The sequence below is a fragment of the Hippocampus guttulatus genome, chromosome 5 (assembly GCF_054856545.1).
Source record: "Hippocampus guttulatus isolate MCC_2025c chromosome 5, RoL_Hgut_1.0, whole genome shotgun sequence".
Taxonomy (NCBI): domain Eukaryota; kingdom Metazoa; phylum Chordata; class Actinopteri; order Syngnathiformes; family Syngnathidae; genus Hippocampus; species Hippocampus guttulatus.
The window spans coordinates 22087161-22103772 of NC_141265.1; the positions used below are offsets into that span (position 1 = coordinate 22087161).

The 16612-nt window shown below is 41.4% G+C and overlaps 1 protein-coding gene across 1 annotated transcript in view; it reads right to left on the bottom strand.

Moving 5' to 3' along the window:
• Positions 1 to 16612, bottom strand: part of LOC147205526 (protein crumbs homolog 2-like) — a 42524-nt gene that overhangs the window by 19147 nt on the left and 6765 nt on the right. The window contains exons 2-6 of the mRNA XM_086111798.1: positions 9645 to 10340; positions 6633 to 6828; positions 5641 to 5780; positions 4254 to 4439; positions 4064 to 4177 (exon numbers count right to left, since the gene is read on the bottom strand). Of these exons, the coding sequence (XP_085967924.1) occupies positions 4064 to 4177; positions 4254 to 4439; positions 5641 to 5780; positions 6633 to 6828; positions 9645 to 10340 (1332 nt within the window). The remainder of the gene's footprint in view (positions 1 to 4063; positions 4178 to 4253; positions 4440 to 5640; positions 5781 to 6632; positions 6829 to 9644; positions 10341 to 16612) is intronic.

Consider the following 16612-nt stretch of genomic DNA (forward strand, 5'->3'; position numbering starts at 1 on the left):
AAACATGTTATTTCCAAAAATATAGCTCGAAAGTATAAAAAACAGATTTGCACATACACGCGTCACATAGGTGCCTTTGTCCTTTTGTTTTTCAGCAGATTTGAAACAGGCTCCTAAGCAGCTTTATCATAATCTCCTCTCCCCTCCAACAATTGCTTTGTGGTCCTCGTTTAATACCCAAGATGAACATATGGTACCATTTATTGGCTTTGTTGTTGTCTGCTGTTCTCCTGTAAACCATATGCAGCCCCTTCTGGCCCGAGTGTCCTGCTGGTACAAATTTGTCGGTAACGCTTGGCTTATTGCTTCCCATTTTGTTATTGCATGACTTTCTCGAAATTCAAATTTTTCTCAGGGATGTGAGGTTAGTATGGAGGGTCCATTATCAGTGGAATCTGACCATACTTTCCAACAACCAGTACAATTTTCACATACAGTATTTCAGTCCACAGCAGGCTTCAAGAAAAATGTGACAAACTGCATCACTGAGCGACTGCAAACCTATGACACTGAATGCTACGTCCATGTTGATTTGGTAGTGTCCATTTGGTATTTCAATTATTTGGTGACATTCCAATTGTTTGGGAGCGATGCAGTGACAATGACTATGACTTCAATGAGGAATAATAATTTGGCCGTGTTAAATTATCAGCCGGAATAACATTAAGACATGTATAGCGGCTGTATTACAACCACTTTGCACTTTAGTCGGGTAATGTGTGAAGGTCAATCTAAGACGTTTGACACGCCTTCAGGTTTAATTACAGGCATGCTTGCACTGGCATCGTCGTGATGATCTTATTCAGCTGTATATTTTCTACACTGATTATTCCTTGAAAGAATTGCCTATCCCGTCTGACTTAACAGTCGAGGGAAAGGCAGGATACACCCATGGATGATCATCAGTCATTCACAGGCCTGACATATAGAGGCAGAAAATAGGAATCGTTCCTATATATGGGCACATAGGAATCTTAAATTAGCAATGTGACAAGATTTCCCAAAATTGACAATCAGTCAAATTGCTGAGTACGTTCGAACTAAAGTAACACAGTAGAAGCTTCATTATGTCCCAACATATCTGAACAAAAATTGACACATGAACATCATCGATTGTCTAATGAAAATTGAAATGCCATAATTTGCAGATATTTGACATTTAGTCTTAAAGGAAAACATGAAGCTAAGCTGTTCAAATTTGCACATACTCCATGAACCCAAAAAGTAATTTTACAAATATAGAACATTTGAAAATGTCAGCAGAGTTTGTTGTGGGAGTAGGAATTTTGGAATAGAATATGTGATTTCACTTGTAGCACTATTTCGCAGAAACTACGGAATAAATGTCGCCGAATCTTATTATACACCGATGGTACTTTGAAAGTTATTGTGTGCACCTGTCAAATTCATTTTAGTAGATGCTAAATATGCCTTATGTTGTAAGATGCCCCAACAACGCTTAGTCCTTCATAACCTTGTCAAAACTATCTTGGGAAATAGTCATTATAAATAGTTGAACATTCTTATTTGCAAAAAGGAAAGTATCATACAAAAGCTGTGAATATTCAAAGCTGTTAACTTGAGCAGGGCGTACAATTTTTAGATTGTATAAATGTCAGTTTGAGGAATGGAGCTATGGAACATGGAATCCAGTAGGCTAAGCTTCATCATCAGTACAGTATCTTCAGTGGGTTGTATGACCATCTTTGACCGAGGTAAAAATATACTCAAAATGGCTCCGACTAACCTGCACCCAGACTTGGTCGTCTGGTCTAAATCCTGCTTGTCTGCATGGCAGGTAGTCATGGATAAGGAATTCAAAAGGAATAGGCTGTGCTTTTCCAAACTGGCAAACCAACAAGGAAGCCAAACTGACTGGAATGTCAAATGGCATCCACTGGAAGTGGACTGCAGAAGCCTTGTGGCCAGTTCCGCAACAAAGCTACTTAGGGACATGGGAATCTGAGGGCAGGCCCAAAGAAATGCCATTGAAAAGCAAGCCAGGGTACCAAAAGAAGCTGTCACTGGCTAGGGTTGCAAGAGAAGAAGAAATTGTGGGCTGCCCAACGCACAAACCCAGGTCTGATCAGACTGTGTGGAGCCAGTCTTGCAGTGGCGTTCCGTCAGGGCCAGCAAGGCCTACTCTGCTGGCCTAAACATTCTCAGAAAGGTAAATTTAATAAATTTACTTGACTGAGAATAACATAAATTTAATTTGTTATTTTATTTTCATAAATATGTCAATAAAATGATTCTTTGTATTCTTTACGTCATATTATTTCCACTTAGTCGAGTGGCTTTCAATGTTATTTTAAATAACATTGAAAGCCACTCGATAAATAACTTATTTATTATGGTAGAGTGAACAGGCACTACATTGGTGAGTAAATGAATTTTATTTTACATTTCTTCTTGTTATTTTATTTCATTAGTATTAATGGTCACAAAATAAAATGACAAAGATACAAAACTGTATCAAATAAATCAGCTCACCTGCAATTTATAATGGCGCATTGTAGTCAGCTTCGTGCACTAAAGTTCGTTCAATCTCAGCTGGTCAACATTTTCAGTTATTTGCTGTTGTAGAGCCTATTCTCAAAATGCAAATGATCTGTTAATTTTATTTTCAAAGAATAGTTTGGTTTGTTATTGTGTGGTTGGTGTCTTATATGAAACTGCGACATTGCGCAATTTATTGGACAGACTTGTTTATGATCACACAGTGTAATTTGGGTGGCATTTTATTTCGTATTTTTTAAATCTTTTTATTTTTGACAATATCTGGAAATTTTGTTTCATGCTCTTAATTGTGAATGCATACTTGATGGTTTTAAATGCTCCTGAAATTAAGTGCTGCCTGACGAGCCTATATTGTGTTAATGTACAGGTATGTGACGTCACTGAAGGCCTAAGGTTGAAATGCACGGCCCGCCACTGCAGTCTTGTATTGAAGGACTCTGATTTATGCTTCGCTTTGTCGGATTATTGACCTTGTTCACTGTTCATGCCCAAGTACCAGTTTCTAGACCTCATGCTCTCATTCAGAGTCACTTTTAAACTGAGGCTCAGAGGGGATCGAGCCTTTTCTGTTGCTGGTCCCTCTCTCTGGAATGACCTCCCACTAAACATTCGGCAAGCCTCCTCGCTGCCCATCTTCAAAACCCTCCTCAAAACTCACTTGTATTCTTTGGCATTCGACTCAGCATGACTTAGATTTGTTCTTGGTTTTACTGTTTGGTGCTTTCTACCGCCTTTATTACCGATTTGTCTTACTGTTTATTGTGCATGTTAAATTGCTCCATGTACAGCACTTTGTATGCAGCGATGGCTGTTTGAAAGTGCTCTATAAATACTGTTGACTTGACTTGACTTGACTTTTGTTTTGATGAATTTTGGTTTCACAAATATCCTTTTTGCCAAGTTATTTTTTTACTCTTGTCATTTCGTTTTGTGGATTTTCGGTCTCCAATTATTCCTTGCCGGTTGTTCTCGATTGGTTTTCCTGGCTGTTTGTCACTAGCGATTTCTGTTTATACTTTGTCGGTTTCCCGCTTTTCTTTCAATAAATATTTTTGTACCGCTATTTATCCGAGTCTGCCTTTTTCGGATCCACTATCCAAGTGGTCTTTGTTCACACCTTGTGAAGTAACTGATTTGACTAAAGCTGCTGATTCGGCAGGTTGTGCTTTCAAGTTACGTTAAAGAGTTCAGGAATTGTTTTGTTTTTCCTCTGCAAGAATTCAGCTGCTGTTATGCCAGATAAGGTGCCTTGGGACGACAAGATTGTGGGACATTTATTGGCAGGACTCGATCAGGTGTAATTTTGAACTGATTGCTTTTATTTCACGGGTACAGTACAACACACAATGTAAACAATTTTCTATAGAATTGTCAACCCTTTACTATTCTTTGGTCTGCGCTGCACCTAGTCAACCTCCGCCGTAGCTCACGAAATCATTTGACATTGTCACGCCAAGCAAAGTTTTAGAAAGCTACAGGAATAGTTGACGAGGACCCATATTGGTCGAAAGACTGCGATACAGTGATGTAAAAATGGTCATACCTGTGAAGCCATCGGAGCACAAACATTGATACGAGTTGACTAAATCCTGGCAGCTTCCTCCATGCTGACATGGAGCAGATACACACTCGTCCACGTTGAGAGAGCAGTTGTCTCCTGCAACAGCAACAAATGTGTCCAAAGCACGTTTCTGAGAAAACGATGTCAAACGGGTTGGAGCGTGCTTGCTTACCTGTGAATCCAGGTTGACAGTGACAGATGAATCCAGCTGCTTCTTCATAGGAAAAATTGGCCGCGGTGAGTTCAGGGAGTGCCCCGTAATTCTCCACATCTGAGCGCTGGAAGCATTCGCCGTCATTTTCACAGGGGTACTGCGCACACTCATCTTCGTCCATCTGGCAGTTCTCACCCTTGTAACCTGAAAACACGGACATTCATTGACACAACACACTGACTTCCTGTGTGAAAGGCGTCATTATATTTGCATGTCAAGGTATGTATAGTTGAAAATAAAGAACTGTTTCACACAATCATCCTATTTACCGTATTGGCCCAAATATAAGACGGTGTTTTTTGCATTGAAATAAGACTGAAAAAGTGGGGGTCGTCTTATATTCGGGGTCTAGACATTATACCCATTCACGACGCTAGATGGCGCCAGATATCATTGAAGCGAATGCTGAACTTGACTCTCCAGGCCAAAGCGAACCCCTGTCACGAAGAATAAAAATAAAAATAGCGGTAGCATGAAGAAGAAAAATAAAAAATAGCGGTAAGAAAGAAAAGAGAAGAATATAAAATAGTTTACATATTTAAATGGTCAGATATTAAGATTTGAATGAGGCAAAATAACATGCTTTTTCTCTCAAATATATTGTTATAATCATTTGTTTCAGATGTACTGTAATTATTTTCTCTATAAAAAATTATTTGGTGTTCAAAAAGTTTTTTTTTCAAACTTGAGTCTTGAAAAAGAGGGGGTCGTCTTATAATCAGGGCCGTCTTATATTCGGGCCAATACGGTATTGACTGCTGTTAGAGCTTTATGGAATTGTGTGCGTTTCAGTGTGCGAATTAGCTGCGTCAAAAGGTACGATGATGTGTTGCCCAGATGAGACTCGTAGTTGCAAGCTGAAATAAAGCAAAAACTTGATTCAAGCTAAAACCTTGCTTATAAGAAGTTTGAATACACCGTTATGATCAAGCAGCAACACTGAATACATTTGCAATCATCTTTATTCAGGTGTTATCTTGTTGATAATCTTAGCTGGATGAAGGAAGAACTGCATTACTGTTTCCACACAGTCGGACAACCTTGCTCTTTTGACGCCTTTCACCCAAAACTATTTAATTCTATCGTTGATTTAGATTTATGCATGGGAAACAGCCAATCCGCAGAGGTATTGAGCCACATTAGCTATAAACCTTTAATTACATATGCCATCTGGTGATTTTTTTTCTTGCTGTAGATGTGCGGTGAAATTTATAGTCAAAACTTTATATGGGTACATCACAAATGAATCTACAGTACAATAAAAAATGTGGAGTAGAACATGTTTATAAATTGGAGGTTTTGCTTCATTAAAAAATTGGAATTAATATCATGTTAAGTTGTATACCAGGCCAACAGAGGCATTTGTACTGGTTGATCCCCTCCAAGCAAGTGCCTCCATGCTGGCATGGACCAGAAGCACATTCAGGAATGTCCTCCTCACAGTTGTGACCTTCAAAGCCTGTCCCCTCACAGTCACACTTATATCTAAGGAAGGACAAGAAAAGGCACAAAGTCTTCAGAAAATGGATGAGATCAAAATATGGAGGACAACTTTGAAGAAATCAGATTTGGAAGCACAGAACTGCACAAAATGGCTTGGTAAGACTGAGGAGCATTTCACTTATTCACTGATCGAGTGTGTCCCTAGAAACACTTTGCATGATTCTCATCTTTTTCACTCACTCACGCAGTTAATCTGTGTTAGGTATTGCCAGCAGTTCGAGTCATCCAATGACTTGTTGAGATGGTGCAGAGAAATTGGGTTCATTCTTATCCCCAGTGAAATATCCACTGTGGCCTGTGTGGAACCACATCAGTGCGACACTTCATTCGCATGAAAAGGAGTGGATGTAAATGTAAAAAATGGGAACGTATACTAAATATGACTGACCATCCGATTTTGTTTTGTAAGATTATTACTGTTACCATAGCAGTGTTGTCCTGCATTTCAAACACTACATATGATAGAGGAGTTCCAAATGAGGAATGTTTCAAAGCTCTTTTTCTCACTCAAGCCAATTCTGGACAACATGCTGGAGTGACGGCTCCAGAAAAAAAAATCTCATGTGAACCACTACACTACCAATGACCCCAATCATTTGTGTCCCCCATACATTAAGTACAGTATAAGTAGTGATTTGAGTTGAGTAAACCCTTTTGAATGACTTGGATTTCTGCATAAATTGGTCATAAAATAAAACTATAGACTGCCTTTCTACAAACCCACATATGAACCTGAATAACATTAACTCTAGAGAGCCCTGTAGTTTTGTTGAAGAAAGCAGAACCATTTCTTATGAATGAATTTGCATGTTGTGCGGTTTTTAGTGGACCTACCTGTTGACACCATCAATGCACCTGCCATCATTCAGACACGGCATGCTGGCACATTCATCGATGTTGATCTCACAGTCTTGGCCCTGGAAGCCGTCCATACACTCACACGTGTACATGGCAACAAAGTCTCGGCAGGTGGCGCCGTTCTGGCAAGGCTGTACTTCACACTCATCAATCTCTACTTCACAGTTAATACCTAAAGAGACGCCAGTGGGCCAAGATGAGAGATTGGAAACATACTTCATTTGTCTGAGCGGCACCACGTTAAACTACTGAAACAATGTGTGTATACACACACACACACACACACACACACACATACGTGTGTAGATTTCTGCAGGAAACTGTCTTCACCTGAACCAATGAACATTCAGCATACCTGTCGACTTGTACGTTTTCCCCGTATTTTATACATTTTTTAAATCATTTTAAATCATGTACGGCAGGGGTGCCCAAACCTTTTGGACCGAAGATCTACTTTTCGATCAACTAACCTCACAGGATCTACCCTTACCGGCACCCGCGCGCGCACACACACACACACACCCCATGATGAGAAACAGCCTGAAACTGAGGCATGCGACGCACTTTTGCAGCCTGTTAACGATCGTAGCTCACACGTACCGTTTTAAAGTGCTTCTCTGGGCCCTCCTAGGTTCCTATTCTTTGCCCGTGCCCTTGGTGAATTGTACACAAAGCAAACTCTGAATGAGAATAATGTCGATAAAAGATAGAGCGCAACAGCTCTGATCACAAGCTGCAATTGCAGACTGCTGAGCGCTAACAACTTCCGGTGACGTCATCACGCGCCACCATAAATTCAAGATTTACCTGCTTTATTTTATTTTTTAAATATTTATTTTGTGAAAAGGAGACTGATAGGATGATTATGGTGCAGTGTACATTAACACAAAAAAATATATTACTAACATGTACAAAGACACACAAATGGTTGGGGTTTTTTTTTCTCCTCGACACTCTTCGGATCTACTTGGGACCTGTTTTAGATCTACCGGTAGATCAGGATCAACGTAATGGGCACCCCTGATGTACGGCATATTACAACTTTTATACGGGGGAAAAAAAATTGTGAACCGATCTCACAAAGACCATTTTGGAAAAAATCCAGATCGTCTCACCTACAGGTAGCCAACGACAATGCCGTCGTCGATCGCTACTATTGTCACGGCAAACCAGCAAAAGTAATCCTCAATCATACATTTTTTTTCATCGCTGCGTACAGTCGGATTGATAAAGCATAATGTGTGCATGCGCGGTAAGCCATTGTAAGGGTTTTTGTTGATTTGTAAGGGGATTCGTAATCATTTATAAGGGCAGCTATTAGCCGAGGTTGACAGGTATGATTCAGGGTACGGACATAGAGAGGGTGACCTCCTACAAGTACCTGGGTGTTCTTCTCAAAAATAAACTAGACTGGTCTACCAACACGGACTCTCTGATCAGGAAGGGGCAGAGAAAACTGAGGTCTTTTGGAGTTCCGGGGTCATTCCTTATGTCCTTCTATGACTCTGTGGTGGCCTCAGCCATTCATTATGACATGCATAGTCTGCTGGTGAGGCAGCATTTCAGCCTGGGACAGAGAGAGACTGGACCGACTGGTCAGGAGGGCCAGCTCTGTCCTGGGATGCTCCCTGGACACTCTGGAGGAGGTGGGCAACAGGAGGATGCTATCCAAGCCAAAAGCTATGTTGGACAGACCCTCCCACCCCCTCCAGGCCACCCTGGCAGCACTGGGCAGCTCCTTCAGCCAGAGACTGATACACCCGCACTGCAAGAAGGAGAGGTACCACCGCTCATTCCTGCCGACTATTGTCAGGCTATTGAATAGACAGACCTGAAAACCTGGACTCACCCCCACTCACCCATTCTGAATACACTTGTATTTATATTTTAGCATTTATATTTACTTATATACTTTTTGTTCTTCTACTTCTCCCTTTCATAATTTTTGCTGCTGTAAATTGGGAATTTCTCTGTGAGACAAATCAAGGTTTTCTTATCTTATGTATGTATGATGGACAAAACACAGACAGAGGTCGGTTTTTCGTCCGTCAGTGTAATCGTCATTCACCAGGTGAAGTGCTGACAGACCTCTCAGACTGTCACTGATAGAAACACGCTGCGGCTGTTTTGTGTGTTTGTTTGCGGGGCTGAATACAAGCAGGGTTGCTTCCATTGACTATATATGGAAACGCTTTGCACTTCCTGTAAAGTAGGCGCAGGTACGCATGGACCAAAGAGCTGTGATCCACCAATGAACCAATATGAAGGAGAAGAAAAAGAAGATGATGACAATGAGCATGTATAGACAGGAGTAGGTTCGAATTGGATTTTCCCCTTGGCCACAATGCGGAGCGAGAGTGTAGCCATTTTCAAATTTAAATGAAAACCTTTCAGGAGTTAAAACAGCTGCCGCCAGCCACCAGTGTAGCAGGTCAGTATATTGCCAAATAGGATTATGTAAAATGTTTGTGAAAGGTTTGTGTAGAGCTCTTTGGAAAGTCACCATGTGATGTGGATACACTGATGTGTAATGCACTCGATTCACAATTTTAATCAAATTTGATTTTTCTTGTGTTGGACTATATCATGTTTTATTTCATTTTTTTGGACTGACGGGCTGACGAAAGACGGACTTGTTGACAAGTGAAATTTACTGACGAAAGTGTGGTTAAAATAACATGGCTGACTGATGACATTTACATTTTGTTTCAGCTTGAAAAAAATGACAGACTGCCAATGACGGACGGGTGCCCAGGCCACTGACAGATGACGAATGATGAACTATCAAAATTTTGTAAATTGCCCACCTCTCTCTAATTTATACATTTCAAGATTTTACTCAAGTACGTTACATGCTTTGTTGAAAATAGTAATTAAAAAGTGTGATTAACTAGTTAAAAGGGAGAGGTTGAGAGAGAGAGAGAGAGAGAGAGAGAGATCGCGAGAGATGTGCAGAGATAAGTAATGTTCAACTCATGTTTTCCCTACCTTTGAAGCCTTCAATACAATCACAACTGTAATTGTCCACCTCATCTGAACATGTACCATTATTTTGACATGGTTGGGAGGCACACTCATTTATGTCCAAGTCACAGTGGAAGCCCTGAAATCCAGGCACACAGAAACACTGGTAGGCATTGACGCCATCTTTACAGATGGCGCCATTTTGACAGGGTGCAGATTCGCATTCGTTGATGTTTTCTTCACAGTTGGCGCCTTGGTATCCAGCATCACACTGACAATGATGCCCAACGTCAGGAATATCTCGACAGGTTCCGCTGTTGTGGCATGTTTCCTCTGAGCAAGTGGTGACATTCGATTCACAGTATTGGCCTCCAAATCCATGGGGACAGTGGCATGAATAGGCATTGATTCTGTTGACACAGTATGACTTGATACCTTTGCAGGGGTTGCTTTCACACTCATCTACATCCTCTGTGCAGTTGAGGCCTGTGAAGCCATCCGGACAGTGGCATGTGAAATTGTCAGTTCCGGGACTGCTGGTGCAGTTGGTGCAAGGTGCCAAGATGCAAGCGTCATACAGCTCATCGCAGTTTTTGCCCATGTACCACACGGGTCCTTTGGGGCAAAGGCACACGTAGTCACCCAGATGTTCAAGGCATGTGGCGCCATTGTTACAAGGTGATGAGAGACACTTGTCTGCAGCTGCTGTACACAGAAGACCTGCGGATGAAATGACACAAGAGCTCAAATTTGGATGCAATACAACAAAACGGAGAGTGACGCACAACGGAAAATAGTTTCAGAATTGGGGAATTGAGTGACTCACTGTTAAATCAGCTAAAACAGACAGGAATCAGTAGTATGATAGTAACATTGTAACTGGGGGCTGGATGTCGAAGGGTATGGATGTAGAACGAAACATCTGCCGGGTTACATACAGGGGCGGTTCTGGATCAATTTCACTGAGGGGGCCGGGCTGGGGCCAGGGGTTTTGATGGGGGGGCACATTCAACCCAGGGCTAAAAAGACAGATTCGAAATCTTATTTGACTTTTTATTTCTTCAGACTTTGAAATTGTAGTCATAACATTACAGTGATGAGAAAAAAAACAGTATTAGGAGGGCTAAAATGTCTGCAAGCGTAACAATACGCCGTGTCCATCTGTTGAGAATATTCAAGCCAGGGGATGATATGGTACCAGCCTGCCGGGGACAAAAATTGCAAATACACTGAAGCTAGATGTTTTACATGCATATAATTATCCAAATTTTAAAAGGCAATGTCTTATATATTGATCCTGTTAAATAAAAATTAAAATAAAAAGGGAGACTTAAAAAGTTACACACACACACACGCACACACAAACACGCGCGCGCACACACACACACGCGCACACGCACACACACACGCACACACACACACGCGCGCGCGCACACACGCACACACACACAAATAGCACTCGTATCTTGGTAATTTCCTTCTCTGCGGACTGCTTCTCATTTTCCCGCTCATTTTTAAATGGCGCAGCGCACTAAAGGGTCCGACTAGAATGTTAAATCACGCCTTTTGGTTCCACCTTTCGCGTCGGCGACTCGGCACGACTGCGTAATCTGCGCTCGGAGGGGGGGCCACAGGGGGGGCCAGAATCGGTGCTACAGGGGCACTGGCCCCCGTTGCCCCCCCCCCCCAAAACCGCCACTGGTTACATATGCTTGCTGGTCGTGTGAACATGAAAATATGTCACCAGCTGTGACATCACAAATGAAACCAATGTCTGGAGTTTCTCCACGGCACACTTAGGCATACAAAATGGCAATTTTGGTACTGTACACTACATGAATGTTGGCACTAGCGTTCACTTAGACCAGGGGTGTCCAAACTACGGCCCGAAGACCATTTGCGACCCACCATCCATTTTTTAGCAGCCCGCAACATGACAAAAAAAAAGAAGACAACTAAAATGACATTTAGCATGGCCCACAAGGTTAGGTGAAGGTGGGCAGCATGAGAAGGTCAGAAAAATAGGTGCCATTACTACAAATTAATCTGTTTCAATACAGCAGAACTTTTCTCGATATTCGAAGATACAAATAAAGCATTTATGATGACAAGAATAATGTATCTTCAAAACACTGTAGTGAATAAAGACAATTCGATTTTAGAGGCAAAAATAGTTTCTTCCACTTTGTGCTCTATTGCTGATTTATGAAGACATCACATGAATGGGGCTCAAGTAAGTGTTTGAAAAATGGTCACTTAACTACAATTTGTTTTTTGTTTTTTTTGGTTCTAAATGTGGAGATGGGATTCGGCTGCTGTTAAGTGCAGACTGGTATCTATTCTGTGAGATAGACGGCTGTTGGTAACCCCAAAAATCATCAACTCTTTTCCTTAGCGCCTTTAACAGAAAGCTGATGAAATTACCGAGACAATATAAACAATACATCCTGGTAATTGGTTTCTTGACTGACTTTAGCGTGTTTCAAAGAGTTGAAGAATTGAAAAGTGGCTCTTTCTTCCTTCCATTTTTCTGTATGCTGCCCTCAAACGAAAACATTTGGACACCCCTGACTTAGATTGAATCAAAGATGTTGCACAGGCATTATTTCACTCGAACCCAAGTGCAAACGAGCTCCCCAAAAGATTTCAGAAGCACATTCCAGTTTCAGCATGTTTAATCGGATATTTACAACTACTGTGCATGTAACAAATCATCAGTCATTTCAAATGACTGATGGCATAGCTTTCCCAGTTGCAAGAACTTATTGGAACTGGAACAAAATGTTACAAAATAACAATATAGTTTTGATTGACACAATAAGAGAAGTATTAAAATAACAAAATATAAAACACTTATTATACTCTATTCAACATGATGTAAATCCTGTGTTTGTATCCTGTTGACTGAGAATTTCCCCTGCGTGTTTTGATTATGAAGGAAGCCTTAAGTAAAAAGGGAAAATTTTATTTAGGGCAGCTGTAACCGACCACTCATTCATCATGCCACAGATCTATTGCTCCCGCCTCCCTGTGTGGAGTGGGTTTTCTCCGGGCACTCCGGTTTCCTCCCACGTTCCAAAAACATGCATGGCAGGTTCATGAAATACTCTAAATTGTCCCAAGGTGTGACTGTGAGCGCGGATGGTTGTTCGTCTCTATGTGCCCTGCGATTGGCTGGCAACCGGTTTAGGGTGTGGTTTATAAAACCATGTGGTTTTATAAATAAATAAAAAATTGGAAAGAATTTGTGTCTTCCAACTGCAGCCACACAAAAAGTTGCACTTCATAAAAAGCATATTGATCGTGTTATGTTTAGCAATGGGGTGTTATTCTATCCATCCATCCATTTTCCGAACCGCTTAATCCTCACTAGGGTCGCGGGGGGAGCTGGAGCCTATCCCAGCCGTCATCGGGCAGTAGGCGGGGAACACCCTGAACCGGTTGCCAGCCAATCGCAGGGCACACAGAGACGAACAAACATGCGCGCACACACACACACCTAGGGACAATTTAGTGTGTTCAATCAGCCTGCCATGCATGTTTTTGGAACGTGGGAGGAAACCGGAGCACCCGGAGAAAACCCACGCAGGCCCGGGGAGAACAAGCAAACTCCACACAGGGAGGCCGGAGCTGGAATTGAACCCGGTACCTCTGCATTGTGAAGTCGACGTGCTAACCACTGGACTACCGGGCCACCTTGGGGTGTTATTTTGTCTATTTAATTATGACTGGACTGTGTCTTACCATCTGAAGTGTAAATAAAAAAAGAAATGACAGGGAATATACTGCAATCTTTTTGCTTAAATTAATCCCGATTCATCCACCCATCCATTTTCAACACTGCTTATCCTAAAGAGGGTCACGGGAATTCCTGGAACCTATCCCAGCTGTCTTCGGGTAGTAGGCAGAGGACACCCTAAACCGGTTGCCAGCCAATCGCAGGGCACATAGAGACGAACAACCATCCGCGCTCACAGTCACACCTTGGGACAATTTAGAGTATTTCATGAACCTGCCATGCATGTTTTTGGAACGTGGGAGGAAACCGGAGTACCCGGAGAAAACCCACTCCACACAGGGAGGCGGGAGCAATCCTGATTCATGTTTGCTGCAAATGCCTTGCAAGTCAGTAGACTAGAAGCTTTCACGAACAAAAACTGTAATTCTATCTCAATTGCGTCTCAACTCAAGGTTCTTTATCTGCACTTTTACGGCACTTATATAAAAATCATAAATAACCAAACTAAATTTTCATTTCTATTCAATATACGCCGTCACTCCCTTCACATGGGCACGTTGCATGCAGCAGTTGGAAACGTATTCCCTCTTGTTGTTTGGTAGTACATGAGAAGAGACATTGAAGTTTCTTGACCAGTGTGAGAGCGCAAGGGATCATATATGTGATCACAGCATGCAGGACATCAATCACAATTGCTAAAAGGATAACTTTGAAAGTAATGAAGAAACTGTAGCTATGTAACAGCTTAGATTTCATCCATTGGCAGACATACAGAAAAAAATGGTTAAATTCTCCGGATGCAAGCGAAGCAAAAATTTCAGTCACAAAAAAACAAGCCCCGACATACCATCAGGGTCAAGCACCTACCTACATTCTCACAACTTTCAATGAGCAGTTTGAAAGCTGGGGATTTTACTGTAAGTGATTGTCTTAACTTTTGGTCAACTTCTCTCATAAGCTTTAGCTGTATTACCATGTGGCTTATGCAGGGCCTACCTGAAACTGTGACCTTTCGAGGTGCTTAGGAACCAATCGGGTAATGAAAGGAAAAAAAGCCTTCCTTTCTTCTGGATTTAGGGTCAAGGCAGATGGTGTCAAAAATAAACGTATTAGATGGCTAGAGATGGCAGCTGTCACTGTTGTCTATGAAAGTTACACGCAGTGGTATTAACTTGTAACGCAAAGGGCATCAGGTTATATAGTCACTGTGCGCTGCATTTGGTTTGCTGGCTCAAATGAGGTGTTATCATACTTTGCAGTCGGAACTGCTGCATATTCTTGAAAACACTGTTGATACTATTGAGGGCTGCGCATGAAGGTCACTTGAATTGAGTTGTGAAGTGGCCGAGTCAGAATATTTGCATTTCATTTGGATCAGAACGGGTCATAGTATATTGTCGTCAGAGAGGAATGTTTGGATAGCAGTCACGTCTTTGTGTGTGTGTGATGTAGCTATGTGGGGTGTGCACGTGTGTGAAAGCTGTGTCAGCGCTATGTTCAAGCGAAGTAGTCGTGTGTCTACGCCAGTGCTTCTCAATTATTTTCTGTCATGCCCCCCCCCCCCAGGAAGAAGAAAACATCTCCCCCCCTCGCCCCGTGTGACTAAAAATAGTATCATTTGTCTAAAATTGTTATAAGTACACCCTTGCATAACACTGTATCCTTATTAACGTATAAGACTCGACTCAACTGTATTTATAGAGATCTTTCAAACAGCCATATAAGAGAATAAAAAGAAAGAAATATGGACCAACCTACAACAAAGAATAGCTTTAGTAAGTGTAACAGAAAATATTTAAAGTGCATCTGAAATTCAAAAATAAAATCCTTAATTAAACTATAAACATTTTTGACTGACCATGTCAAACCATACAATACTGAAAAATAAAATTACATAAAATCAATAAATAATAATGCATTCAAACTGATCACCAACATTAACTCAGGAGCACAATATTTTTTTGTCACGTAGCGAGGTGGTGGTGGACCCCAAAAAGCAGGCAGGAGGGAGGAGCAGGGTGTATTTGAAGAATTGTATTTAAAACAAAGAAAACTAAATCCCAAACACACAAAGTCCAAAGTATCAAACAAAAAACCATGACTAAAGCTAAAACATAACAATGAACTAAACATGACATAAACTAAGAGCAAACAGCAACACACATGACAGTAGCAAGAAGCAACACAATGACCCGACACCGAGTGTTCGGGCAGGAACTAATTACCAAATGACCAACAGGTGTGCAGCTGCTGGGGGAGCCCTACAGTGCCACCTGTTGGTCCCTAAACCGAATCATGACATTTTTAAAAACTTTAACCTGCAAAACAAAAATCTATAAAATAATTTGTGCAGATTTTTTCAAATCAAAGATGATGTCTGGATTAATGGCTACAAGTAGCATGCACAAAGCGGGATGATTGCTGCCAATATTCGGCACATTTTCGCTGAAAAAAACTCAAGCGGCTTATCAGAGTGATTGGGGTGTAATGGCTTTAAGTGACACCTTTATTTGGCTTCATGCTGTCCGCTGCCAACATCCTTAGACACAGTAATAACACCGGTCTTTCCTCGTCTCTCACCGTAGTCACAGTGAAGCCAAGTGCTGCATACGCTTCGTCATATTTCCTCGTCTTAGCTTTCGGGAGACTTTCGTTTTTCTTTATCTCCATCTCTCTCCGTCTGTCGACACTTCATATTCATACTCTGTGCTGTGTGCAAAGCGCGCATGCTCAGTGCAAACAAAACACCGAGTGAATGCTCCCTGTGCACACTCTGCCAATGAGAGCGCCACTACCCCCGAATAATGTAGTGGAGGTGCAATTGCACTTTATTCTAGGACAGTAAAAAAAGAAATCAAAATAAAAATGCATTTTCCCCGAGGTCAAACGCGCCCCCCTTGACGGAGCCTCGCCCCCACCCACCATATTTGAGAATCACTGGTCTACGGGAACATTTGGCCAGCTAATGAGCATTCAATTCAACTGTTAAACAGTCAGTTATGGGCTGAAACATGTTTCACCAGAAACCGAATCGGAATCATTGATATTCATATATGAATAGCTAAACTTCCATAATTGCATTGAAAAACTGAATTTGGATTACATAAATTGAATGTGTATTGTTTATTTCAAAACATCACATTGAAAAACTGAATCTGAATTGTACAATTTGAATTTGAATTCAATAGTTTGGAATTGAAGCCCAACACATTTCAAGCTAAATGTAAACCTACTGTATAAAATGTGTTTGTTT